This window comes from Rhinopithecus bieti, unplaced genomic scaffold, assembly GCF_001698545.2.
Source record: "Rhinopithecus bieti isolate Rb0 unplaced genomic scaffold, ASM169854v2 scaffold_9449, whole genome shotgun sequence".
Lineage (NCBI taxonomy): Eukaryota > Metazoa > Chordata > Mammalia > Primates > Cercopithecidae > Rhinopithecus > Rhinopithecus bieti.
The window spans coordinates 241,052-267,595 of record NW_016806089.1 but is presented as its reverse complement, the minus strand read 5'-3'; the positions used below and the strand labels follow the sequence as shown (position 1 = coordinate 267,595).

Below are 26,544 nucleotides of genomic sequence, written 5' to 3'. Positions count from 1 at the left end.
CAGCCCTCTCAGGACAGTGGCACAAGCCACAGAGCTGCCATGTGCTGACCAGACCCACTGGGCACATTTGATGTGCTCTGCCCACCCTACCCGGCACCTTGTCCTGTTTCCCTTCCCCCATGCCACCCTCACCACTGCCTTGCCTCGTTGTCTGGCTTCTTGTGCCCAAAGCTTCCACCATCCCCAGCTTCCCTTGTGTTGTGCCCTCCAGCCCCCAGCAGCTCATTCTCCCTCTCGTGGGCGTCTGCATGGCCTCCTCTGTCCAGGTCATGCCTCCCGAGAGTGGGCAGGTCTGCATCGTGCACCTTCTGGTCCCAGCCCTGCTACTCACGGGGGCCTCCCCACGCCCGGAGCCCGCTCTTCCTGTGGCTCCCTTTGCTGCTTGGGTGATCTGCCAGCGCCTGTGTCCCTGCTGTTGGTGGAGCCCCTGAGGGCAGACCGGCAGCCATGAGCACAGTGCCTGGGTGTGTGTGGCACCACAGGGCTGTGGGATGGCCTTGTTGGGGCAGAGGAAGGCCCATGGGCACGTGGACGTCCTGAGCCTCACCGGGCTGTTCGTTCTGTAGAGACGAGTTCCGCACTGCTCAGAGCGTGGCTTAGGGACTGGCCTAGTGGGGAGAATGAAACTGCAGCCTGTTGGGCCTGCTGCTGCTGCTGCTTAGGGAGGGGGCGCTGGCCTGGGGCCATCCTCCTCCGCTGTGGCTCCTGGAGAGTGTCTGTGCTGGCTCTCTCCCCGTGCGCCCAGGCTGTGTATGTGCATGCAGTCGAGACACCACAGCTCCCATGGTGGCTGGTGTTGATAGGGGTGTGCCCTGGCTGCTTTCCTGATGGCTCTGTGCTCCCGGCAGCAGCTGGTGCCGCGGGCTGTGTCCTGACTCCTGCAGGGCTTCACACCGACAGAGGTGCTGGGACAGCTTCTGAGGGGCAGTGGCTGGAGATGCTGGGGTCTCTTGATTGGCAGGAAGCACAGGAAGTACGGCTCCCATGTGGGTGGGTGGGGCTCCTGATGAGCCCGTGTTGTCAGGGGGCTGTCACTGCCACTGGGGTCCACACTGACTCAGGACGAGGAGACAACATTGTCCTCTCACGTGTTTGCGTTTTCGGGACGTGGCGGTCTTCTGTGTGCAGACCAGCCAGAAGAAAGGCCAGGGCCATGCCCCTCCATGTGCTCCCGTGGGGAGCTGCTCTGGGCATTTCTGTTGGGCTGGGTGCCCTGTGGCCCTGGCTGGCCGCAGGCTCAGCCCAGCACCGTCCAGGCACCCCAGAAGCTGGTTGACCCCTTCTCTCTCCAGGGCCATCCAGCGGGAGAGCCACTTTGAGTGCCTCCAGCTGTGTACACACCGCAGGGCAGGGCGGCCCATCTTGTCTGTCTGTCCCCAGCCCGAGCAGTGACTGGGCTGGGCCGGGCAAGGGTGAGGGGGTGCCATCAACCTGGAGCTCATCAGCAGAGCTGCTGCCTGTGTTCAGAAGGGCTTTCCTGGGGGCTTGGCAGCAGAGGACCTTGAGGTGGACCCCGGGACCTCTCTGATGGGTCCTTCTTGCAGGCCGAGGACGGCCCTGTCCCTTCCCTGCTGGTCCCACCCCCACCGCCTTTTCTGACAGCCATGCCACTTTGGAAAGGCCGATTCAGATGCTCCCTTATTTAACCAGCCTTGGCCGGCCCTGGTCTCTGGAAAGGGAGCAGCTGTTTGTCTCTGCCAGGCGTCCCATTGGTCAGGGAGTGAGGGTGGAGGGCGGAGAGAGGCTGCAGGGCCCGGCAGCAGGCACTTGTGAGTGCTGGCCAGCCGGCACCCCGCCCCACGTCCCCTCCTCACCTCCCCATCCCACCTCCCCTCCTCAACTCCCCTCCCCCACCTCCCCTCCTCGCTCCCCTCCCCCACCTCCCCCATCCGCCCACATCATGCTGGGAGGGACCACCTTGGCCAGTCTCCCCTGAAGACCAAGGCCCTGCCCAGCCAGTCCCCAACAAAACCGGGGACTCTGCTGCAAAATTGGTGCTTCAGGGGCCGTCAGCCAAAATGCTTCAGGTAACACCTGTCGGGGCCTGGCCAGGGGAGGGGCTGTGTAGGGACGTCTGTCTCTCTGTCCTGTTCTTTACCCCTAGGGACGTCAGGTTGGGGAGGCAGCGGGACTGTGGTCCATGGGCTGCCCTTTCCCGTGTGGGCCAGCGGCTGTGCAGTGAGCTGTGCTGGTCAACCGGCATTGCTGGTCCGGGGCGAGGCAGCTGTGCAAGTCCCGGGCCAGCCTGGGGGTTTGGCTCTGGACCCTTGCCGAGGTCGAGCTTTGCTTAGCGGCCTGCACTTCCTGTTTGCTTCTGTGGGAGAGGGAGCCAGGGCTCGGTGTCCTCGGCCTTCGGGGCTGACCCACCTTGCCAGCACAGGAGCCTATACCGCCTCCGCCCGCAGCCGGCAGGGTGTGGAGCCTCCGCCACCAGCAGGTGTGCCTGTCTTTGTCCTGGCCCTCGGCTGTGGCCTGGGCAGGGGCTTCAGCCACTCAGGCAGAGGTGACCTGGAGCCTGTCCTTGTGTGGCCTTGTCTAGAGAAGTGGCATGGGGCTCCTGGGCGCCTGGTTTTGTGCTGGCTGCCATAGGGATGTTGTTGGAAAATCCATTTTTGACACTTTTCTTACCTGTACTTTCTCTGACCTGCTGCAGGGGTGCCTTCCTGCCCACACCACTCAGCTTGGAGTGTGCACAGGCGTGTGTGGGCATGTGCGCCCGTGTGTGGGAGCGTGCACCCGTGTGTGGGGGGGTATGCACCTACCTGTGTGTGGGCATGAGGGACCAGGGGAGTGGGGCAGGCACAGCCAGCTGCAACAGTGGGCGCATCCTCCCTGGTAGAGTTGCCTGGTAGGGGCGTGAGGTGAGCGTGGCCTGCTGGACGTGCCCTTCAGGGGTGGGGGCTGCGGCACGCATCTGCATCTCCGTGCCTCTGCCTGTCCCTGGGCACCCGGCTCCATCTTTCTCTTCGTGGGTTCCTTCCCTGTCTCCTGATCACCTGTGCGTTCAACACGGAGGACTCCACAAGTAGACACAAGGGTGCCTGCCGGGGACCCTGCCGAAGATGTCCTATCTTAAGGTGAAACTGGGAGGTTTTGGAAATGTGTGGGCAGGTTGGCAGAACTCGTTGAGTTCAAATCAGGAACGGTGTCTGACATCAGTAGTGTGAGGGGACTGGCATGTGTGCGTGTGTGTGTGCCAGTGTGTTTGTGTGTGAGGCCAAATGCTGAAAGCAGCTCCACAGAAAACACAGAGGCAGGCCTGGAGCCCAGCCAGGCCCTAAGGAAGACGGGTGGAGTCCCTTCCCTGGGGCTCAGGAAGGTTTCAAGGGAAGCGATGCGGAAGCCACTGTGGCTGGGAGCTGGATGCGTGGAGGGGCCGAGGCGCAGCAGAGCATGGCAGCCACGTGGGGCTGAGGTTCTAGGACAGCAGCAGCACCTGCCTGTGTGGACGTTTGGTCTGAGGTGTCTGCAGGCATTCCTTGTGCCATCTTGGCTTTTTCCTTCTCAGTGGGTCTCTCTGCAGAGGGCACAGTAGGCTGGTGAAAGCTCGCTTTGTCTGGGGCTGCTGACCTGTTTGGGGGGTCAGACAGTTAAACTCAGAAGAGAAGAAGTCACACTCCACAGCTTCCGGCTGGCCGAAGCCTGTGGGAAGTGCAGGCTGTGCTGAGAGATGGACAGGGGCTCCGGGGGGCCTTCCCACCCCTCGACCTGAGGCCCTGTGACGGAAGTGGGGTTAGCCCCCAGGGAGAACTCGGGTTAGAACACTGTATTAGAAATGCTGTTCTCAGGCCCCACCCAACATCCAGAAGGCCACATCAGAAATGTAGGGGTGGGGGTGGTGCCAAGCACCCCAGCATGTGATGCCCTCCCCTGCATGTTGGGGTGACAGGAGGCGCCCGTGGCGTGCACCCTGAGTAGCAAGGTGTGCTGAGCCGTGGGTGGCTGCTGGGGGCTCTGCCTGGCCGGGTCTTGGGGAAAGGGGTCACTGGGAGCCTTGACTTTCAGGCTCTGGGCGGACCAACCAACACTGACACTCAACGCAACCAAGGAGTGTGAGGGACCTGGTGCAGAAGGCTGAGTGGGGTCCAAGGACCACGTCGTCCTCGGAGGCGGTGCCTGCGGGCCTCTCTCTCCTGCACCCCACACACTGCCTGGTCACCATATTTTTCCAGGCCTGGGCTTGGGGACTTGCATTTCTGGGCCCCTGGTGCCTGCCCCACCGCTTGGCATTGACCTGTGGTGGGAAGTGCCAGACGAGGGCCACCTGCTGCTGCCGCCCACCCACCTCAGGGTCTGCAGGCTTCTCTTGACTTCCATAGCAAGTGCGCTTTGGGTGAGTGGGGGTCTCTGAGCCTGGGAGCACCCTGTTCCTGTGGGCCGTGGGGCCTGGCCAGGGTCCCGTCCCTGTGATAATGAAGTTGATGCTCGTGGCACAGGCGCGGGGCACTTGGTTGTGCTGTCCTCGTCCCTCAGGGTGGACTAGGAGTGGGCAGCTCCCAGCCCACTCTCCAGTTCCCTCTACCTGTGAAGCAGTGTGCACCTGCTGTTGGCAGAGTGAGGCCCCCTGTGTGGTGACTGTGTGGCTGTCTGCGTTCTCCACAGGAGCTCAGCGCCACTGGTGTCTCCCTGTGCCCCTTCCCCTGCCCACCAAATTCGTGTCCAGCAGGGATTGCCTCTCTTCCCGGTAGGGATCGGTTACGTGCTGGGTGACAAGGAGGCCGACTGGCACAGCGTCATGGGTACCACTGGCGAGAATGGGGAGGGTGGCATTTGACAGGCTCTTAAAGGACCAGGAGAAGTTTGCCAGGCCTGCTGTAAGATGGGCAAGTTGGCAGAGCAGCAGCTGGTGCCCACAAGCAGGGTGCAGACCCCTGTGGCGGGCAGGACAGGGCATCTGGAGCAGGGAGGAGGGTGAGTCTGGTGAGTGTGTGGGAGGCAGGAGGGAGGTGGTTCTCTCCGGCCCAGCCCCTCCCAAGTGCATGGTGCCTGCCAGGCGGAACCCAGACTCAGAGCCCACCTGTTGGACTGGGAACAGTGTGAGGGACTTTGTTTTGGGGGTTGTGCATGCACCATCTGCCTTTCTGCTTCTTCCAAGTGGTCACAGCAGCCCTGTGGGTGGGCTGAGGTCCAGTGTCCACTCCCTGGTCCTTTCAGTGCCATCTCTGTCCTGCCTGTGGCCGGGGCCTGCTCCCTTAGTCCTCCCTCCACATCCAAGGACTTGGTCTTTCTGTGCCCCAGGCTGCTGGGAGCGGGGTGCAGGGTCTTGGTGCTTCCCTGGGTGAGGGACAGCTGGGCCCCTTGGCCACTGAGGCTGTGACCGGGCAGACCCCTGGGCCTGGACGGCACAGAGCCTATTTCAGAGCCTGTGAGCCTGCGGGGGAGCGCAGCAGAGTTCTGTTTTCTCCACTGGGCAAAGCCAAGAATGACTAAGGACGAGGAGGGTGCTGCAGGGGTGTCCTGTGCTCTGAGGCCTCCTCAGCAGCTACTGCTGGCTTGGACCAAGCAGTGGGCTGCCCCAGGGTGACAGCTTCCTGCCTGGGCCTGGGCCTTCGCTGAGAGCCTGCTCTTCTGGGAAGGAGAGCACTTGAGGTCAGGGAGACGTGGGTGCTGCCAGGCGTTTGGGGCTCTCCTGTGGAAGTCCCTCTGTTGGTGCACGCATAGCCCTTCCTGGAGCAGAGGCCGTGTCCTGCGCATCCCCTTGGTCCTACTACCTTTGGGTCAGTGCCTGTCCTCCTGCCCCATTGGAATGAGTGACCGGGTCCAGAGAAGGTGGGCTCACAGGAGGCTTGTCTCACAGTGCACCAAGCTCCAGGGCCTGGCCAGCCCTGGGTGCTGGGGACAGGGTGAAACTGGGGGAGCAGCTTGGGGAGGCACAGCCTGGAGGGCCTGGTGCACACTTTTCTTCTGTGTTCTAGGAGAGCAGGTGCGGACAGGAGGAGGCAGGGAGGCTGAGGCGCCAGTGCTTGAGTGGTGGCTGCTCACCACCTCCTGACCACAGCCAGAGCCTGGGAGGGGGAAGCCAGGTCTCCAGGCTCCGCCCCTGCCCAGCCCTCTCTGAGGACCAGAGATGGAAGGTAACCCCGGCCTGGAAGGCTGGCGAGAGGGCAGGAACTGTCGGTAGGGCAGCGTCCCTGAGCGGGCCCTGGGGCACACCCTGAGAGTGAGTGAGCTGACAGCTGCTCTTGCTGGCAGCCCTGCATGACCGCCAGGTAACCACCACCAGGAGCTTGCCAGTTGACACAGCTCCTAAGACACAGAGCAGGGAGATGGCTTGTAGCCCTCTTGGCAGCCTGGGCCCCCACTGCAACCCACCCTTCCAAATGGGAAGGCCAAGCCCAGGCTGTAGCTGCCTGGGTGGGGTGTGGTCTGCCGTGAGAGCTCAAGGCAGGGAGGTGCAGGCCTGCCTCCTGGTCAGGGCCAGGCCCAGCGTCATGGGGAGAGCCTTCCCTATGGTGGACACGCTGGGCATGGCCTGGCAGAGGCTGGTGTGGAATCTGGGTGCCTCGCTGTGCTGGGGCGAGGGGCCGTAGGTTACACGGAAGCTCACGTCCCTTTCTGTCCCACCTCTGTACCATGGGGACCCCGAGTGCCTGCGCTGCATGTGGCCCATCCACACCTACAGCTCCTCTTCCTCAGACCCCACGCCCTGTGCTCTGGAGGGATGGCGGAGTGGGAGCGCCGGGCCCATGGGCCCTGCCCCTGCCCCTGCCTGGCTGTGGCCGCTCCCAGCACTGCCCCCAGAGGCCTGCGCGGGTCGCCTTTTAAGGCGAAGATCTGCTGTGAGAAGCTGAAAGGGAAACATTTCCCTGGCAGTCAGGGAGCATTTTTCTCTGTCTCTTTCTCTTAAATAAGCCATTAGCAGCTTTTCAAAACAAGAAAGGAAAAGAATAAGGACAAGGTCAGGTTGCTGCAAAGACCTTTGTCCCCCGTCCCCATCACCCGGTGGCCTCCCCAGGCCTGGCGGACGACAGGGACACTGGAGCTGCAGGCCAGGCTGCCGCCTGATGCCAGGGCCCCGTGCTCTTAGGCCAGCCAGGAAGGCAGGTGCCCTTCACAAGGCCTGTGGTATGTTTTCACCAGGGCCACCAGGGGCAGGGGCCGGCCATGGCCGACTCAGAAGAAGCCAGGAGTGTGAGAGTTTGCTTCGCCTTTCCTTCCGAGAGCACTGGAAACCCGGAAGCTGGGCCATGGGGGCCCTAATCCTCGGCCCCTCCCTGGTTGGAGGAGGTAGTGAGGGGTGAAGATGCCCTCTGTGCAGGGGCCCGTGGTGGCAAGTGGGAGCGCCCACCCTTCTTCCCAGGAGGCGCCATGCAGGGCAGCTCCACGGGCTCCTCTGCGGAGCAGCCTCACTGTTGATGTCCCGTGGGTGTCCTTTGAGCCTGGCAGGGAGGCAGGGTTGCCCCGATGGGCTCGGGCAGCTGCCTCTACACCTGCACTGGCCAAAAGTGACCCTGTGGGCAGGCCCTGGGTCTGATGGGCATGCAGTGACCACACCATGTCTCCTCTCTTGGCAGGAAGTCCAAAGCCAAGCCCAATGGCAAGAAGCCTGCTGCGGAGGAGAGGAAGGCCTACCTGGAGCCTGAGCACACCAAGGCCAGGATCACCGACTTCCAGTTCAAGGAGCTGGTGGTGCTTCCCCACGAGATTGACCTTAACGAGTGGCTGGCCAGCAACAGTGCGCAGGGGCCTGGGGGGGGTCCCCCTTCCCTCCTCCCCGCTCCTCCTCGAAGCCCCTCCTCAAGGAGGACCCCCGCAGCTGTGCTCGGCAGCCCCCTGCTGTGAGGGGGGAGAGTGGCCGTGGACAGGCAGAGCTCACCCAGCCGAGATCCTGCACCTGTTGCTGGAAGCAGGGTGGACGGGGTGGCTCGGCTCTGGGGTTTTTCACGTCTGGCTCCTTCTCTTCCAGCCACGACATTTTTCCACCACATCAACCTGCAGTATAGCACCATCTCGGAGTTCTGCACAGGAGAGACGTGTCAGACGATGGCTGTGTGCAACACGTGAGTGCTGCCTGGCTACAGCCCGCTCCCTCTTGGGAGACTCGATGGGTTCTGAGCCCCCGCTGCCCCAGGCTTCTGTCCTCTCAGACTCTGGGCTCACCTGGAGACCCTGAGAAACCTTGGCACAGGCCTTCCACAGCATTCACCTTCCTGTGGAAGGGCCATAGACTGGGCCAGTGGCCCAGCCACCCGGGTCCCCAGTGGGGCCCAGAAGGTGCAGGAGCTGGTGGGAGTTGACGGGCTGTGTTTCTAGGGACAGAGACGTTCCCAAAGGGAATGCCCTAAGATTGCAGAGAGCCCTTCTCCACCGGCTATCGTGACAGCTCTGGGTGGGACAGTGAGGGTTGGGCTGGGCAGGCCACAGCTCCTTGCTCGGCCAGTCATTTCGTGGGAGCTCAGGTGCCTTCTCTGTGACCATCCAACATGCCCAGGGCTGGTAGCTCTCTCCTGGAAGCACTGCGCCCTGATTTCCACAGTAAGTGTGTATCCCTTAGTGGCCCTGAGCACGCCACTTGCGTAGCACGGGGAGGAGCGCTGCCAGGCCTGGGTTGCTGGAGGCAGCCTTGGAGGTTGCAGGCAGGAGGAGGCTGAGTTTGCTGGGCTTAGCCTGGGATGTGTGCGGCTGAGGAGGGCAGAAGCTTTTCCCTGATGTCCCGTTATTGTCAGTACACACAGGTCAGGGACAGAACGTGTGTTGTGCGTGCGTCCTGAAAGTCATCTGGCCACAGACGTGGCTTTCCTGGCTCTGGCACAGGGAGACATGGTCCCTAGACAAAGCTGAGTTCTGCCTTCAAGAAGCCACGGGGAGCTTCTGCACAGGCAGGTGGCAGGCGTCCCCTTGGCTTTAGCCCTGCTGGGCCCCGCCCTCATGGCCCTGATGGGTCACAGCTGGGTTTGGTTATGGGTGACACGGGGGCAGATGCAGACAACAGCTGGCTCCACTCTCTTAATTCCCCAGGAAGATGAGGTGTCACAGCCAGGCATGGCCCAGGAAGATGGGGACAGTGCTTACGGCCTTGAGAGGAGCAAGCTCAGTGTGAGATGGCAGTGGCCTCTGTGGATCAGGCATGGAGACGGGTCCTGAGGTGGCAGGGCAGTGCCCGAGAGCTACACAAGAGCCTCGTGTCCGCTGTGGCTCTGGAGCCACTTGTGGCCAAGCGCTGGCTCAGCAGCTCTGCTCCTGGGCCGGTGGGGCCTGGCACCCTTTCCAGCGGCTCTGCTCCTGTGTATTCTGTGGTGCTGGGTTTGTTTGGAAAGGGGGTCCTTGGAGGACCATAGGATGTGGTGTTGGGCAGACCTGCGTCCCGTTGGAGGGCCTAGGCCACCTAGATGTGCCTCTCAGTCCTTCTCATCTGCAGCCGGATCACGGTGGTGGTAAACGTGTGTGAACCAGATGTGCCTCTCAGTCCTTCTCATCTGCAGCCGGCATCACGGTGGTGGTAGATGTGTGTGAACCAGATGTGCCTCTCGGTCCTTCTCATCTGGAGCCGGCATCACGGTGGTGGTAGATGTGTAGATGTGTGTGAATTAATTTCATGTAATGCCTTCCCAGGAATCCTTTCAAACCAAGGGACAGAAATCCACTCAAACTAAGAGAAACACAGAGGCTTCTCAGAGGGCCTCAGGGCCACTTGCCACCCAAAAGACCAGCAAGTCTGCCTGGGTTGTGTGAGGGCCCTGGGGTTGAGGCGTGTGTCCTCCCTGCTGGGGCCTGTAGGGCAGTCCCAGAAAGTCTGATGTCTGACTCCTAGGGAGAGGAGAAAGGGGGCAGGGCCAGAAACACATTGTGGCCGTAATGGCTGAGAACACAAAGACACAAACCTGCAGACTTAAGAAGCTGAGCAAACCCCAAATAAGGCTCACAGACACGTGCAGATGCACGCAATCAAACGCTGAGAACTGGGGGCGAAGAAAAAACCCTTGGCAGCCGTCGTCTGTCAGCAGCCAGACAGCGGTGGTCCGGTACTGACAAGAGATGCCGCAGTGAATGACCGTGGCGCTTGTTAGAAACCTGGGAGACCGGAAGGAAGAGGAAAGCCCCACACATCTTACAGTGCTGGGAGAAAAGAAAGGTCACCCCAGAATTCCACATCCAGCCAGTGTCCAGAGTCACTCAAAACCAAGAGCCCTCACAGCCAGCAGACCTGCTCCAGGGGCTCCCTACAGCGTTTTCCTGACAGGAGGGCCTCCTCCCCCTGAGTATTTGTGGAGACGCCAGTGATGGTGCAAGAAGACAAGAGCAGTGTCTGACAGTGCCCTTGCAGCGCCGTTCCCAGGGCAGCTGTGGCAGCGGCGGGGCGTGTGGTGGCGGTGCGACTGTGGGCAGGAGAGCTGCTATGCTCCAGTGGAAGTGCACGTGTGGGTGCCATGGAGAGCACGTGGGGTTAAGGTGCGTGTTACAGCCCTTTGAGCAGGCCTTGCAGAGCTTGTGTGAAGAGACGCAGTCAGTATCAGAATAGATAAATTTAAATGAAATATAAAAACATTTCAATGGCCCAAAAGAAAGCGGGAAAGAAGAAATACCATAAGGAATGAGAAACAGGCAATGAACAGCAAATAATGGAAAACCTAAATGCTAACAGAACAACAGACGGGACTGGTGTAAACACACCAGTCACAGGGCAGCTTATAAGAAAAGATTTTTAGGCCGGGCGCGGTGGCTCAAGCCTGTAATCCCAGCACTTTGGGAGGCCAAGACGGGCGGATCACGAGGTCAGGAGATCGAGACCATCCTGGCTAACACCGTGAAACCCCGTCTCTACTAAAAAATACAAAAAACTAGCTGGGCGAGGTGACGGCGCCTGTAGTCCCAGCTACTCGGGAGGCTGAGGCAGGAGAATGGCATGAACCCGGGAGGCGGAGCTTGCAGTGAGCTGAGATCCGGCCACTGCACTCCAGCCCGGGCGACAGAGCAAGACTCTGTCTCAAAAAAAAAAAAAAAAAAAAAAAAAAAGATTTTTAAAATAAACCAACTCTTTGGTGTCTACAAGAAGCTCATTTGTCATATTTCATTTGGGATGCTGTCACAAAACACAATAGGCTAGGTGGCTTGTGGGCAACAGAATTTTATTTCTTGCAGTTCTGGAGGCTGAAAGTCCAAGGTGAAGATCCACTGTGGACCAGGAAGGGGGCAGTGACCACGTCACTGGGTCTGATAGCCAGATTCAGTGTCTGGTGAGGGCCCCTTTCCTGGTCCACAGGCAGCACCTTCTTGCTGGAAGGAAGGCGGGGTGAAGGAGCCACCAATTCCATTCATGAGCGTTTGCAACCTCATCACCTCCCAAAGGCCCCATCTCCAGATACCCTCGCATCTGGGGTTAAGCTTTCAACATAGAAATGTGGGGCACAAGCATCCTGTGTGTTGCGTCATTCTGGACTCTGTGGTACAGGCAGGTTAGAAGTAAGAGGACAGGCTGGGCGCAGTGGCTCAAGCCTGTAATCCCAGCACTTTGGGAGGCCGAGACGGGCGGATCACGAGGTCAGGAGATCGAGACCATCCTGGCTAACACGGTGAAACCCCATCTCTACTAAAAATACAAAAAAAAAATTAGCCGCGCGAGGTGGCGGGCGCCTGTAGTCCCAGCTACTTGGGAGGCTGAGCCAGGAGAATGGCGTAAACCCAGGAGGCGGAGCTTGCAGTGAGCTGAGATCCGGCCACTGCACTCCAGTCCAGGCGACAGAGCGAGACTCCGCCTCAAAAAAAAAAAAAAAAAAGTAAGAGGACAGAAAACGTGCTGAGAAAACACGCTCAGAGGGAAGCGGAAGTGGCCGTGTCAGTGCCAAAGGAGACTCCGAGCAAGGAAATGACCAGGAACAAAAAGGTTGTCTATTTAGAAAAGGAGCAGCTCCTGAAGAAGAAATCCTGCCCGAAATGTGTGTGTACCAGACAACAGGGCTGTCCACACAAAGCAAACGGACAGACTGAACTGCACGGAGACATGATAACCGGGCGTTGCAGCCCTCATCTCAGTGATGGAGCCTCACAGACACAGTCAGCGAGAGCATGGAGCCCGATGACCCACCAGTCGGCTGTGTTGAAATGACACACACAGACACTGCAGCCTCAACAGCAGAACACCCCTCTTTTCAACTTCACAAAGATTAGCCACCAAATTGGAGCATACCTGTCACAAAAGAGCCCTTAACAAATTTTAAAAAATCAAAACTATACGAAGTTTTCTGACCATGGTGGAGTTAAACTGGAAATGAGTAGCAGAGAACAGGAAGGTCTCCAAACACTTGCAGACTGACACATTCTGAGTAATCCATGGGTCCGAGAGGATGCTTCAAGAAAAAAAGTGTAACAGACTGCACAGGAAGACACAGCGCGTCAGAACTGGTGAGACATGACTCAGGCAGTGCTTAGAGGGGGTTTAGAGGGTTAAATGCTTTCTTAGAAAAAGAAGATGACTTTCAATCATCTGAAGTTTCCAACTTAAACTAGAAAAAGAGCAAAATAAAATCAAGCAGAAGAAAGTAAATAAGAACAGAAAGCAGTGAAATTGATTTTTAAAACAATAGGGGAAATGAGTGAAATCAAAATGTGATGACTTGGAAAGATAATAAAATTGGTAAACCTGTAGTAAGTACAAAGATAAGAGAGAAGATGCAATGATCAGTAAAAAGGAGTGAATGTCACTAAACCCTGTGGATGTGAAGAGGAGTATCACTGTAGACCCAGTGCATGTTAAAAGGATAATAAGTAAGTATTGCAAAAATAACCTCTGTGCACATTAATTCTATGGCTTGGGTTAAACGGACCAACTCTTTGGAAAGCACAGTACACCAAAACTCGCCTAAGATAGGCAGTGCCATAAGGTAAGAAGAAAGAATAAAAGGCATCCAAATTGGAGAAGAAATAAAACAATAGGCCCCCTTATCTACCATTTCAGTTACCCATGGTCAACTATGGTCTGAAAATAGTAAATGGAAAGTTCCCGAAATAAACAATAAGGTTTAAACTGCACACTGTTCTGAGCCTTGTGATGCGGTCTCCACCGTCCTGCCCCAGGTGTGCGTCCTCCTCCCTCGGCCCAGCTGTGCCTTGGCCCCCATGAGCGATCCACTGCTGCAGTGCCAGGGTGCTCATGCTCAGGTCGCCTCTCTGTGACCTGAGGCAGCACAAAGCACAAGAGCATGGTGCTGGCAATTCAGATATGCCAAAGAGAAGACAGAAAGTGCTTCCTTGATCTAAAGATGAAAAGGTGAAAGTTCTTGAGTAGAAAGAAAAAGATTGTGTGTGAAGTTGCTAAGATCTAAGGTAAGAACACATCTCTTCTTCATGAAATTGTGAAGGAGGGAAAAAAAAGTCAGGTTAATTTTGCTGTGACACCTGAAACTGCAAAAGTGGCAGCCACAGTGCGTGTCGAGTACTTGGATCTGTGGGTGGAGGAGGTGAGAGGATGGGAGCAGCAGCGTGTGGCCATTGAGCCTGCAGGGGGCCAGCAAGGGACCCCCTGAGATGCGACCCCAGCCACTCACTGCAACTGATTGTCCTGTTTATCAGTTACCCTGGGTGTGGTGGCTCACACCTGTAATCCTGGCTACTCAGGAGGCTGAGGCGGCGGGTCACTTCAGGAGTAGGAGTTCAAGACCAACTTAGCAACATAGCGAGACCCTATCTCAGTCAGCCAATCAAATCCGCCTGGCTTTATCTTAGTAATGTATGTACAGGAGAAAGCGCAGCATATATGGGGTTTGCGGCTCTCCGTGGCTTCAGGCATGCCCTGGCGGTTTTGCAGTGCATCCCTGTGGAAGGGGGGATTGCTGTTTCCCTGTGCACACATAGTATGATTGGGAAAACCTCAAGGATTGTAGCAAAGAATAATAATAATAATAAATTTGGCAAGGTCAGCACATACAAATCAGTCATAGGTCTGGATATCAGCGGTGTGACATTGAAAACTGAAATTAATATTTAAAATGCCATTTGTAATAGCTCCAAAACAATGAGATCCTTAGTTATAGACTTAACAAGACATTCCCAGAATCTGCACCCTGGAAGCTACAAAATGCTGATGCAGAAAAATCGAAGTTCTGTATAAATGGAGAGACGTGCTGCGCTTATCACCTGGAAGATGACTGCAAACACAAATTGTCACCCAAACTGATCTGTTGATTGAGTGCAGTTCCAATCCAAATCCCAGCAGAGTTCAAGTGTACACTAGTTAGTTCTAAAATTTACGTGGAGGGACAAATTAGCTGAAATAGCTACAATGATTTTGAAAAAATAAGTTAGAGGAATCTCACACTTTTGAGACTTACTGTGAAACTCTAGTAATTAAGACAGTGTGCAGTGTCGAAGGAACGGATACACAGCTCCGTGGAGCACAGTGGAGTCCAGAGATAGAGGACTGTCGATAAAGATGGAGAGTCCGGAGATAGACCCACGCAAATGGGGCCCTCAGAGTTTTGACAAAGCAAAATAAATTCAAGGGAGAAAGGATAGCCTGTTCAACAAATGCTATTGGGAAAAGCTACAAAGCTTTTGGAAGGAACCATAGGAAATTCTCATGACATTAGGCAAAGAGTTCGTGGATTGACACCAAAGATGTGATCCATTGATGGAAAAGAACCGATAAATTGGACTTCATCAAAATTTAGAACTTTTGCTTCAAGACACTTTTAAGAGAAAGAAGACAGACTCCAGGCTGGGAGAGAAAACATTTGCAAATCATACATCCCACAAAGGACTGATATCCAGAATACATAAAGAACGTATACAACTCAGCAATAAGAAAACAAAACAGTCCAGTTAACTGTCAGCAAAAGAAATGAGCAGACAGTTCAGCGAAGAGGGTGCGAGGATGGCAGCTGGGGCAATCGTGTGTCATTAGCAATTAGAGAAAGGCAAACTGGCCGGGTGCGGTGGCTCAAGCCTGTAATCCCAGCACTTTGGGAGGCGGACAGGTCGTCACGAGGTTCAGGAGATCGAGACTCTGGCGAACACGGTGAAACCCGTCTCTACTAAAATACAAAAAATAGCCGGGCGAGGTGGGGGCACTGTAGTCCAGCTATCGGGAGCTGAGGCGGAGAAATGGCGTAACCGGAGGCGGAGCTTTGCAGTGAGCTGAGTCGGCACACCCCCCCCCAATGCACTCCAGACCGGCGACAGAGCAAGACTCGTCTCAAAAAAAAAAAAAAAAAAGAGAAAGGCAAACTGAAACCATGAGCAGACCCATGTCTGGCTGCTCACATGCCGGTTGGGACACTGGTGCTGGCAAGGGTGTGGCCACCTGGCACTCTGTTCTGCTGGCAGGGACACAGGTGAATAGATGAGCACGCCATGTCCGTCTGCAGGGGCTGCATGTGGGCAGTGAGGAGCCGTGGACTCCCAACACTCCCGCCACGTGACTACATCCCAGGGACCTACTGCAAGAGGGTCCCAGATCGGGAGGACCCTCACGGTGCGATTCCTTCCTGCGGCCCATTCCTGAGGAGCCACCCCTGGGGTGCTGGGGACAGAGCAGTACAGCTGTGAGTGGTCACGTAAGCCACTGCGTGTCCTGATTGTGGTCTTGAATGCGTGAGTCCATGTGTGGATAAAATTCATAGAACTATATACCAGAAACGGTTTACTGATAATTCAAAAAGTACAGGAAACAGTGGTGTTCCATCTTTCAGAACAGATGGGACAATCTGCAGTGTCCCTCAGTTGCTACTTTCTGTTGGTTTGCATCGTGGAAAAGGATTTTCATCTCTAACCTCCACTGTTTTGAGACCTGTTGCATACCTGTGGCCAGATGCGTCAGATGTCAGCGTGCAGTGTCAGGGTCCCTGGAGCCAGTGTCTGACTCCTGCAGACTGCTGGGCCGTGCTGGCTGGGTTCTTGTCCTGGAAACATGGGCCCCAGTCTGGCCCTTAGGGGCCTGGGCCTCCCCTACACCATCTGGGAACCCCGGGACGGTGGGGATATGTGCGTTCTCCACATCGTTCTCGAGGAGCAGATACTGAAAGGACTGTCGTCGCTGCATTCTCAGAGGGTCTGACAGCCCGGTGGCGATGCCCACGGTGAGGCCTACAGCCTGGGCAGGTGGGCGTGAAGGTCATGCAGAGCTGCCCCAGGGCAAGGATGGCACCAGAGAAGCAGGTGTGGGCACTGCGTCCCCCTCCTCATGGCCTGTCCATTTTGGGGCCACACTTCCCCTTCGGGTGGCCGGACTCAGCCCCACACAGGGCACACGTGAGAGCTGGTTTGCGTTCTGCAGGTGGGTGCTGGGAGGGGGTTGTCCTAGGGCCCTGGTGGTGCTGGGAGGTGGCCTGGTGGCTGTTTCTCTTGCAGAGGGTGGAGTGCCAGCATGCAGGGCTTGCAATGTCATCGTCTAGCCTCTTGGTAACTCTGGTGACCCCCCTGGTACCTGCAGTGCACAGGCTGAGGGGCTTCTTGGACACAGCAGAGGGGTGCCCAGAGACACCAGAGGCCCTTTGTCCAGAGACACCAGAGGCCCTTTGCCCAGAGACACCAGAGGCCCTTTGTCCAGAGACACCAGAGGTCCTGTGTCCAGCTGGAAGGATGGCTTCTCTGGCTGTGCGGGAAGTGGGCGAGCCCCCAGTGGCCCTGTCTCAGCCCTTGGGGCATCTCCCCAGGTGCTTGGTGGGCTCTGGAACCCAGGGCATGATGCTTGGAGCCGGCTAAGAGAAGAACGGCCTCCGGAGTGGAGCCTGGATCCATCCTTTTCGGCACTGCCCCACCCGGGGCCATTCCAAGAGGAACTGTGGCTGGATGAGGAGGGTGGGAGCGGTTCGTGTGGAGCCCAGTACTGGGAGGCTGCCGGTCGGTCTAGCTGGGGCAGTGGAGACGATGGTGGTTGTGGTCTCGGTGTGGAGGGGGCGTTTGCTCAGTGGCCAGTACTGCCCTGTGCTGTGTGGCCCATTCCCACCTGTGGTGAGCTGGGAGCTGGCTCTCAGGGAGGAAACCCCGACCCATAGTGTTGGCTGTGTCTCAGGTGTAAGCACTCCCAACAGCACTCTCCACTGCCTGTGGGTGGGTATCGGCCCCAGTATGCCCTGGTTCAGGCCTGCGGGGGCAGCCGCTGTGGGCACAGCCTTGGAGGACTGAGGTCCAGCAACATGGCAGGGGAGAGGGGTGGTGGCCACCAGGTGGGTGCCCTGGGTCTTGGTGTTGTGCTGGGGCTAGAGGGGTGTTAGGGGCTGGGTATCAGCTTATGTTTACATGAACTAGAGCACACCCTTGTTGTCATGGTTGGACCCAACAGTAAGTGGCAAACTCAGGGTGTCCGTGTCCCTAGGATGCTCCAGCCTGCTCTGGGGCCATGAGTCTGACATGACTGGCAGCCCTGTGTACAGGGGCAAGAGGAGGCCTTGGGGTGGGCCTTCTGGGGCCAGGTCCCTGTCCTGGCCAGTCTCTTGACTGCAGGTGCCACAGAGGCCACTGCACTGCCTGGTTTCCCCAGAGAGGGACTTGGCTTCTAGCAGTCAGAGCGGGGTGCTCCCAAAGGGTGGGGCCTGGCTGATGAGCCACAGCACAGCTTCCTGGGAAGAGAAGGAGCCTCTGTGCTTTTAAAATGCAACAGAAAAACAGCAGCACACATTTGTGTGAATGAATACAACTGAAGCCGCTTAGAAGTGGAGAAAACGAAGATGACCCTTTTCATTTAATCACACGCATGTACAGCCATGTGACTGGCAGGGTCCCCAGCGTGATCCTGGCGTGGTTCTAAGTCAGCGCAGGCAGGCCCCTTCATGGAGTGCAGTGTGGTCCCCGCAGACGGCGGGGACAATGTGTCTGCCCGAGGAGGCAGACGCCTGAGTCTGCCACACCTCTGCTGCTGGCACCGCCTCTGCCTGCATATGAGCAGGTGGGACCCGCTGGCTGGGTGGGTGTGCAGCAGGCGCATGCCCTGACCGTGTCTCTGTCCCCACAGACAGTACTACTGGTATGATGAGCGGGGGAAGAAGGTCAAGTGCACGGCCCCACAGTACGTTGACTTCGTCATGAGCTCCGTGCAGAAGCTGGTGACGGATGAGGACGTGTTCCCCACAAAATACGGTTCGTATCCCCCAGCACTGGGCGGTCATCCTCACGGGGGTGCAGGGAGCATTCAGGACCAAACCCCTGTGCTGCGAGGGGCAGAGGCACGGAGGGCGGCAGCGGCACCACCCCAGCCCCTGCTTACCATGGAGTCACCTGGGCTGTGAGGTGAGGCTGGAGCCCTTGGGCAGGAGTCAGCCCAGCCAGGGCCGAGGGCCGTCTCCCCCGTCTCCCTGGCCCTCTGGGCCATGCCGCTGCTCTGGGCCCCTCTTGGTCTGTGCCGCTCCCTCAGAGACCACCGTCTACCTTGTGGGGGCTTGGGCTGGGGATCAGCTGTGGAGCCTGTGTCCAGATTTCGGTGGGATGTGGTGGGGCTCCACGCCACCCCCATGCTGCCAGAAGGACAGCAGGGGACAACAGGAGAGGCCTGTGCCACCATCGCCACCTCCATCCTGGCCTGAGAGCGGGCCCCAGGTGTCCATCAGGGAGACACGGGGACCCAAGTGCCCAGTCACAGGCCCCTCCCTGAGGAGGTGACCAGGATGGCCCAGTGAGCGCCCAGCCCTCAGGGCAGGAGCAGCCTCCGGAGCCTGAGCTCGCAGGGAGGTCTCAGCAGCCTGGACCTGGGGTTGGCACGTCCCTGTGGTGCCTGCTGGTGGGCAGAAGCTATTGCTGTTGGGACTTTGTAGGCCCCGAGGGTGGCAGGGTCAGGGTGTGGGTGGCAGGCACCAGACCCACCAGGGTGGGTTCCAGGGGCCTGGCCTCTGTTGGGGCCAAGGGACATCTGCAGCTTGTGACACAGTGGCCTCCCCCAGGCAGAGAATTCCCCAGCTCCTTTGAGTCCCTGGTGAGGAAGATCTGCAGACATCTGTTCCACGTGCTGGCGCACATCTACTGGGCCCACTTCAAGGAGACGCTAGCCCTGGAGCTGCACGGACACTTGAACACGCTCTACGTCCACTTCATCCTCTTTGCTCGGGAGTTCAACCTGCTGGACCCCAAAGAGACCGCCATCATGGACGACCTCACCGAGGTGCTATGCAGCGGGGCCGGCGGGGTCCACAGTGGGGGCAGCGGGGATGGGGCCGGCAGCGGGGGCCCGGGAGCACAGAACCACGTGAAGGAGAGATGAGCCGCCTGGGCTGGACAGGGGCGCACGTGTGCAAAAAGACGGTGGTGTGTGTCCTCTCCTGCATCTGCGTGTGCACACATGTGCTTGGCACGCGTGTGGTGAGGTCTGAGAAGGCCCCAGGCTGCGCTGGTGTCGGCTGCACAGATGCAGACAGCCCCGGCCATGTCCTACGGCCCCGTCGGATGGATGCGTGGCGTTTGTAGAGAGGAGCCTCTGGGCCCGTTCGCTCGCTCAGCAGACACGCGTGGGACTGACGCTTTGAGTTTTCTTCTGTGGGGTTTTCCTTTCTCTGGTCTCCGTGCAGCCCCTGCCCTCCCTCGGGTGCTGCTGGCCTCCAAGGAGGAACTTGGTGGGGGCGTCTCCCCCAGGAGGGTGTGATTTGCAGACTTGGGTCTCTGCTCTGCTTTGGGGGTGGGGCTTGCTTTCACAGAGACCCCTTCTTCCCTCTCGCCCCCTCCTCTCCTGGCCTTGCCAGGAGTCTTGGCTGTTGGCAGCTCAGAGGTGGGGGAGGCCTGTGGTGCGGGGTGCCCTGCACCTGCTCCTGTTGCCCCTTCCTGCTGCCTCCTCCATGCCCAAGGAACGCCCACGGTGCAGTCCTCAGGCAAGGCCAGGATGGGGCTGAGGCCCTGCGTGGAGATGCTGCACCAGCAGAAGGCTGAGACCCGCTTACCTTAGTTCATCTGTTCACTCGTAATAAAAAGAATTCTCTCAGGTCAGAGCCTGTGTGCGTCTCAGCGTCTCGGTTCCCCGCCCCTCCACCCACACACACACTGTGGGCAGCCCGGCCACTTCCTTGGTGGTCAGCCTCAGGAACAGGCACCCCGGAGGCTGCCCCGAGAGTGGGGGTCAGAGCAGACTCGCCCCTCACTGACTGCGAGGGTCCACAGCCAGCCTGCAGGTGCCGTGGGGGAAGCACAAACCCCGTGTCACTCGCCCTCCCCAGCTGCCTCAGCCACCTGCCTCTCCCCATGCTGGTGGCGGGGACCCTCAAATGTGGCTGCAGTCAGCTGGGGACATCTTCTCCGAAGGGCTCTGGGCCAGCCAGCCCGAAACAGTGGCTCTGCCGCAGGGGCCCTTCCTGGCCGGGACAGTGTGGACCAGGGGCAAGCAGGTTTGTGTTCTCAGCCTGGGAGTGGGTAGGCACGTGCTGCAGGGAGAGGGGCCCTAAACTGAGGCCTGGGGCTTATCGGGACCTGAGTGGGCTGAGAAGTGGGAAGAGTGGGCTTCCTGGGTCAGGGCCTAGTTGGTACAGACCTCAGGACTGTGGGCCCCTGCCAATGGCACCTGCTGCACAGGGACCTCCTACAGCCCCCCGCCCCCTGCTTAGCTAGTGGGGCCTGCCCGGGTCATGGTGCTCCCCTGGCCTTGGGCTCAGCCTGCATGATGCACCTGTGGCCAACAGGCCCGTTCTTGGCTTTCCCAGGGACCGAGCTACAGGCCAGAGTCCCTTCCCCTGCCCTGTCTCTGCCTCCCACTTCGAGAACTGACAGCCTCTGGGTTTCTCAACATGGCTGGAGTCAGCTGGCGGCATCTCCTCCGACATCCACGCCCACCACCTCCCCACGAGGACCCACACTTGACTATGACTCTGGGCCACACAGTGAGTCAGTACCTGGAGCCAAACCCAGTTCCCAGAGGGAGGCCTGCTGGGTGCCACCTACCCTTGTCTCCTGATGCTCTGCGTAGACCCCCAGAGTGGAGGCCCCAGGACACCCACAGAACTTGACTGAAGGGGCTGAGTGTANGACATCCACGCCCACCACCTCCCCACGAGGACCCACACTTGACTATGACTCTGGGCCACACAGTGAGTCAGTACCTGGAGCCAAACCCAGTTCCCAGAGGGAGGCCTGCTGGGTGCCACCTACCCTTGTCTCCTGATGCTCTGCGTAGACCCCCAGAGTGGAGGCCCCAGGACACCCACAGAACTTGACTGAAGGGGCTGAGTGTAGGAGCCTGAGACAGGGACCAGCACTGGCCTAGGCAGCAAGGAGGTCTCCCGGCAAGGGAGGGCAAGAACGGAGACGGGTGGCCTGGTGAGCTGCCCTCTCTGGCTAAGGCTCCTGGCTGGGGTGTGCACGGAGCTCCTGGCTGAGGCCACGGGGAGCCAACTGGGCACACAGCCTGGGTCGCTGTATGCTGGCAAAGCTGGGGCCTGGCTGCCGAGCGGAGGCCAGGCGGAAGATTGGACTGAGAGTGCTGCGGGGCACAGGGGTCTGGGGACCAGCTCCACAGGGGCTGGAGGGGCTAGGAGGACACTGAGATTCCAGCTGGAGCCTCAGATGGAATGTGTGTGGAGCCTGCGGGACGGCCTTAGGAGGTGTCCAGGGTGCGCCTTCATGCCGGTCTCACATTTAGGATGCAGCTGCAGGGTCCCCAGGGCACGTGGGAGTTGCGGGCACAAGTTCCTTTGGGAAGGGTTCCTGGGATGAGAGCTGGCGCTGGGTGTGGGGCGCTGCTGCTAGGCCATAGTCTGGTGGACGGTCCCGCTCCTGGGCTGAGGGGACTGCTGTGCGCTGTCCTCCACTGGGATGGGTTCTTGCTGCAAGACCTGGAGTCCTGGCCAAGCCTCCCTGCCTCTGCCTCCATCTCCTTCTGTGAACAGGTGGCCTGTACACTGAGGGGGCTCAGCCCTCACCCCCCAGCTCACTCAGTCTCTGAGGTCTCTGTTCTGAAAGGTAGAATGATGGTCCCCAAAAGAGATCCGTGTCCTGATCCTGAGAGACTGTCTCCTTCGATAGCACAGGAGGATGGAAGCTGCAGATGGAATCGGGTTCCCGATCACTGACCTGGGGATGGGGAGGTTGTCTGGATGGGCCCAGTGTTGTCAGGAGGGCCAAGGGCACTGAGCAGGGAGGCAGCGGAGGAAGACAGCGTGGGAAGGGCCTGAGTCAGCAGTGCAGGCAGCTCCTAGAAGCTGGGAAAGGAAGGAGCCCAGAAAGAAGCGGCCCTGCTGACTAGCCCAGTGAGGCCCGTTTGAGATAAGTTCGTTTTGCCTCCAGCCACGAAGTTCGTGGCAACTGCAGCAACAGGAGATGAAGGCAGATTCTGGTTCGAGGCATGAGGCGCTGCTACAGCAAACACCTAGGAAGGTGGAAGTGGCTTTGGCATCGGGCAGAGGCTGAAAGAATTTCGAGGGTGATAGAAAAAGCCTGTGATGTTGTTAAACAGGTGGTAGAAGGATGGAGGCAAGTGAGGCTCCAGGGGCTCAGAGGAACTAGCCTGGGCTTTGAGAAGAGTCACAGCTGCTATGACCCACCCGTCCTCAGACGTGGGGTTAAAGGTGCAGGTGGGAGCTAGAGGGAAAGGAAGGAACGGGAGCCAGGGAGAGCCCCCTGTCAATGGGGGCAGAGGCACAGCTATATTCTGTCCCGTTGCCATGTGTGGGCCGCACTCGTGGGCGGTCAGCCTGGCCCCCTTTCGCTGCTGAGGTCAGCCAAGTGAGGGAAAGACATTAGCAGAGGGGTGAGCACCCTGCCGTCGGGAATTCTCAGCTAAAGATGCTGATGTCAGGGGATTCACTGTCAGGAATGTGTGCTTGGAGTAACGGCCACACCAGGAGCTTCTGGAGGAGGGCGAGCCTGTGGCTGGTGGATGCTCCGTGTCACCCAAGCAGATGCTGAAAGCAGGGACAGCTGTGGGAGGTCTGTGGACGAGCCTCGGGTCTTACGGAGTAAAGCCCCGTGGGAACTACGAGGGGCTCTTACACCATCAGAAACTTGGCTGGCTTGGACTGAGGCAGAGGGGATGTGATGAAAGCCTCTTGGGCCCCCAAAAATCAGCAGGCAGGAAGCAGACTAAACTGTTCAGCTGCAAACACTTGCCACATTTCATACAGAGAGCACGTGGCCCTGAGGGTGGAGGTGTCAGCACAGAGGCAGAGCCTGGACCCACAGGAGTTCCCAGGCCTTGCCGGGACCTGAAGGAGTATGCCCAGCTGGATTTCGGATTTCTTGGGAGCGGCGACACAGGCACCTTGTAGCTTTCTCTGTGTGTCACGTGTGTGTGTGTATGTGTGTGTGGGTGTGTATGTGTGTGTGTGTATGTGTGTGCGTGTGTGTGTGGGTGTGTATGTGTGTGTGGGTGTGTATGTGTGGGTGTGTATGTGTGTGGGTGTGTATGTGTGTGTGGGTGTGTATGTGTGGGTGTGTATGCACGTATAAACGACTGGGTTTCACTGTCACCCAAACTGGAGCGCTCACTGCAGCCTCAGACGTCCCCCTCTTCAGCCTCCTGAGCAGCCAGGACCACAGGTGCGAGTCACCATGCCTGGCTGGTTTTGAAATATTTTGTAGAGGTGAAGTTTCACTACCAAGGCTGGTCGTGAACCCCTGGGCCCCGGTGATCCCTTCTGCCTCAGCCCCCCAAAGTGCTGGACCAGCACACCCAGCCAGACTTTCCTTGAGAACAGGAATGTCTGCGACTGGCATTCCGCATCTGTTCTCCGGTTGTATTTTGGGAGCAGGTAACTGTTTTCTAGCTTTTGGGGTCCACCGATAGAGCGGAAACTGCTCCTGGGTGGAAGGCCCAGAGTGTCACCCATACCTGATTGGGGTGGCTTAGAGGGTGCGACTTGGACTTGTAAACTGATGAGCTGAACATGAGGTTTGGGACGGGACTGGGTGCTGTGTTCGGTGGAGACTGTTGGGGCTGCGAGGGGAGGGATGCATGTGGCATGGGTGTGAAGCAGGGGGAGCAGAAGGGTACTGTGGTCGGCCTAAGACATCTCTCACCACCGGCTGTGTCCACACCTAGTCCTGTGGAGGTGAACGTGCCCCCCGGCAGCAAAGGAGAATGAAAGCAGCAGTGGGATTAAGGCAGTCAGCTGACCTTGAGAGGCAGAGGTGGTCTGGGCCCAGTGAGAGGACGTGGCCTTCATTGTGGAAGCTGGACGCAGACTGGGGCGCACAGGACACAGCTGTGAGGAGGCTCCACCCACGCTCCTGGCTGCAAAGGTGGAGACCCCGGGCCTCGGGATGCAGGTGGCCACAGGTCCTCCCCTGGAGCCTCCAGGAGGAGCACACCTTGATTCTAGACCGGGGAGACCCCCTTGAGTGAGACCTTCCCAGTCCTTGACTCTGGGACTGGTGCTGGTGTTTTAAGCTTTTTAGTTTGCAATAACTTAACTATGGCGGTGATAGGAAACCATAGGAGACGATGCATCTACCTATCAGGCCAAGGTGTTCTTACAGGGTCTTAGGGGCAGGTGCACAAGAGGGCCCAACTCCCCGGCATGAGACCCACAGCATAGTCTCCCGGGCCCGTCTGGCCACGAACATGGCTCCCCAGGTCGTGTTCCCGGCACGTCTCTCAGCCCTGCCCACTCTCCAGCAGGCCCCGCTGCCTGGAAGGTCACCACTGGTTCTCCCTTCTGTTGCCGGCTGCCTCCTCTCTGGCTCTCTGCTGACCCCGACCCCTTGCCATATCACACCAAGAGACCTAGGTTGGTGGGGGGAGTTGGGGTGGGAGGGGGAGAAGTCACTGGAGTGAGCGGGGAGGCGCTGGACTTAGGGCAGAGGGCCTGGGCACCACACCACTGGAGGAAGGCAGGACGGGTTGGCAGGGCCAGGCCACTTGTGGTGAGCTCCCTGGCAGGGGATGGGAGCAGGGCAGCTGCAACGTCCCACCCTGGAGCCGGCACATGGGCGTCAGCCGCCTCCTGCAAGCTCTGAGGCTTTGTAACACCAGGAATTGTTTCATCTTTTTTTTTTCTTTTTTTTTTTTTTTTTTTTTTTTTTTTTTTGAGACAGAGTCTTGCTCTGTCGCCCAGGCTGGACTGCAGTGGCCCGATCTCAGCTCACTGCAAGCTCCGCCTCCCGGGTTTATGCCATTCTCCCGCCTCAGCCTCCCGAGTAGCTGGGACTACAGGCGCCCGCCACCTTGCCCGGCTAGTTTTTTTTGTATTTTTTAGTAGAGACAGGGTTTCACCGCATTAGCCAGGATGGTCTCAATCTCCTGACCTCGTGATCCACCCGTCTCGGCCTCCCAAAGTGCTGGGATTACAGGCTTGAGCCACCGCGCCCGGCCGAAGTGTTTCATCTTACAGCTTAGGAGGCCGGGGCTCTGTGCCTCTGCCCTCAGCTGACTGGGAAAAGCCCAGCGCAGGCTCTCCACAGAGCAGAGCTAGGCCTGGACTGCTGTGTGCAAGGCCCCTCCCTGGAGCACCCACCTCCTGCCTGCTGGGGTCGCGTCCTGTGCGGGAGGCGAGTCAGACTCGTCCCCCACCACCCACCTGCCATGCCATGGGTGGGCTCACCAGTAGGCTCGTTCAGCAGGGCCCCAGCTCTCAGGCCAGGCCGTGGCAGGCTCTGACCCCAGATGTGCCTGTCAGATTAGCCACCTGAGAACTGAGGACCAGGATTGTGAAGCTGTCCTCTAGGTGGGCAGACCGACCACCACATCCTTTTTCAATCTCCATCTTAATTTCTTCATAAAAATGAGGTGAGGACCGACTGGTGTAAAGTGAGACTAGTGTCTGCCACATCAGAAGTCCTGCCATATTTGTTTTCATTTTTTATAGAAATACCAGCAGATTCTGGCTTAGCTCACTTTGGGTTCTGTTACTTACAACCAAGACAGCTTGGTGTCAGAAGTGGGACTGCAGGACACAGCCCCTTCCTGAGCAGACTGGGGAGTTGGCAGGGTTCTTGACAGACTGTTCCTTTTGGGCCTCCAGTCATGTGCCTGAGAAGGCTGGCTTCTCACCATGAATGTTTAGAGGAGGACCAGGAGTGTGTGTGTCAGCCATTTGGAGAAGCAGGTGCAGGACCACAGGTCAGGAAGCTTCCGGTCTGGGACCAGCAGCCTGTGACCCCGCAGACCGTCCTGTACTTCGCTGAACTGTAGCAGCCAATTTCCTTTCCTCAGCCTGTTTAAGGTAAAATGAGCCGGGAAACTGGATAATCCAGGGACTGGAATGGAGTCTGATTCCCTGGGCCCCTCCCAAGTGCCTTTGCTTCGGGGTACCCACCTCCTGTACCAAGCTCAGCCACTTGGCAGTCCAGGATCAAACGGGATGGCTCAGCTTCCCTCCGTGTCCCGGGCTCTGAGTGGAGCCCCGAGCTAACTAAGCCTGACAAACATGGTGATCCCCTGGCTCCCTCCAGAGAGATGGGTACAGGCACAGCTTGAAGTTCAGGGCAGTGGCTCTCACTTGGGGGTGATTCTGTCCCCTACCAGGAGACTCATGGCAATGTCTGGGAATGTTTTGTCACAGTGGAGGTGGGACAGCTACTAGCTTCTGTTGGACTGAGACCAGGGATGTGGCCCCCACCCCATCGTCATCCCACCGCAGCCGCTGTGTGCTTAGCACCTGCTCCAATGATAAAACAGCTGGGTGCAGTCCGGCCACACCCAAGTCCTTCACATGGGAGGGGAGTGTGCGTGGGCGTGCGCCTCCCAGGGCAGCTCTGTGGATGCCA

The 26,544-nt window shown here is 58.4% G+C and overlaps 1 protein-coding gene across 2 annotated transcripts in view; it reads left to right on the top strand.

The window, feature by feature from the left end:
- The window catches only part of MOB2 (MOB kinase activator 2), a 72,892-nt gene extending 53,051 nt beyond the window's left edge, over nt 1–19,841 (top strand). For both annotated transcript variants that reach the window (XM_017874691.1, XM_017874690.1), the window contains 4 exons: nt 7,515–7,675; nt 7,907–8,000; nt 17,885–18,009; nt 18,807–19,841. In XM_017874691.1, the coding sequence (XP_017730180.1) occupies nt 7,515–7,675; nt 7,907–8,000; nt 17,885–18,009; nt 18,807–19,123 (697 nt within the window). In that variant the 3' untranslated portion in view covers nt 19,124–19,841. The remainder of the gene's footprint in view (nt 1–7,514; nt 7,676–7,906; nt 8,001–17,884; nt 18,010–18,806) is intronic.
- The last annotated feature ends 6,703 nt before the right edge of the window (nt 19,842–26,544 follow it).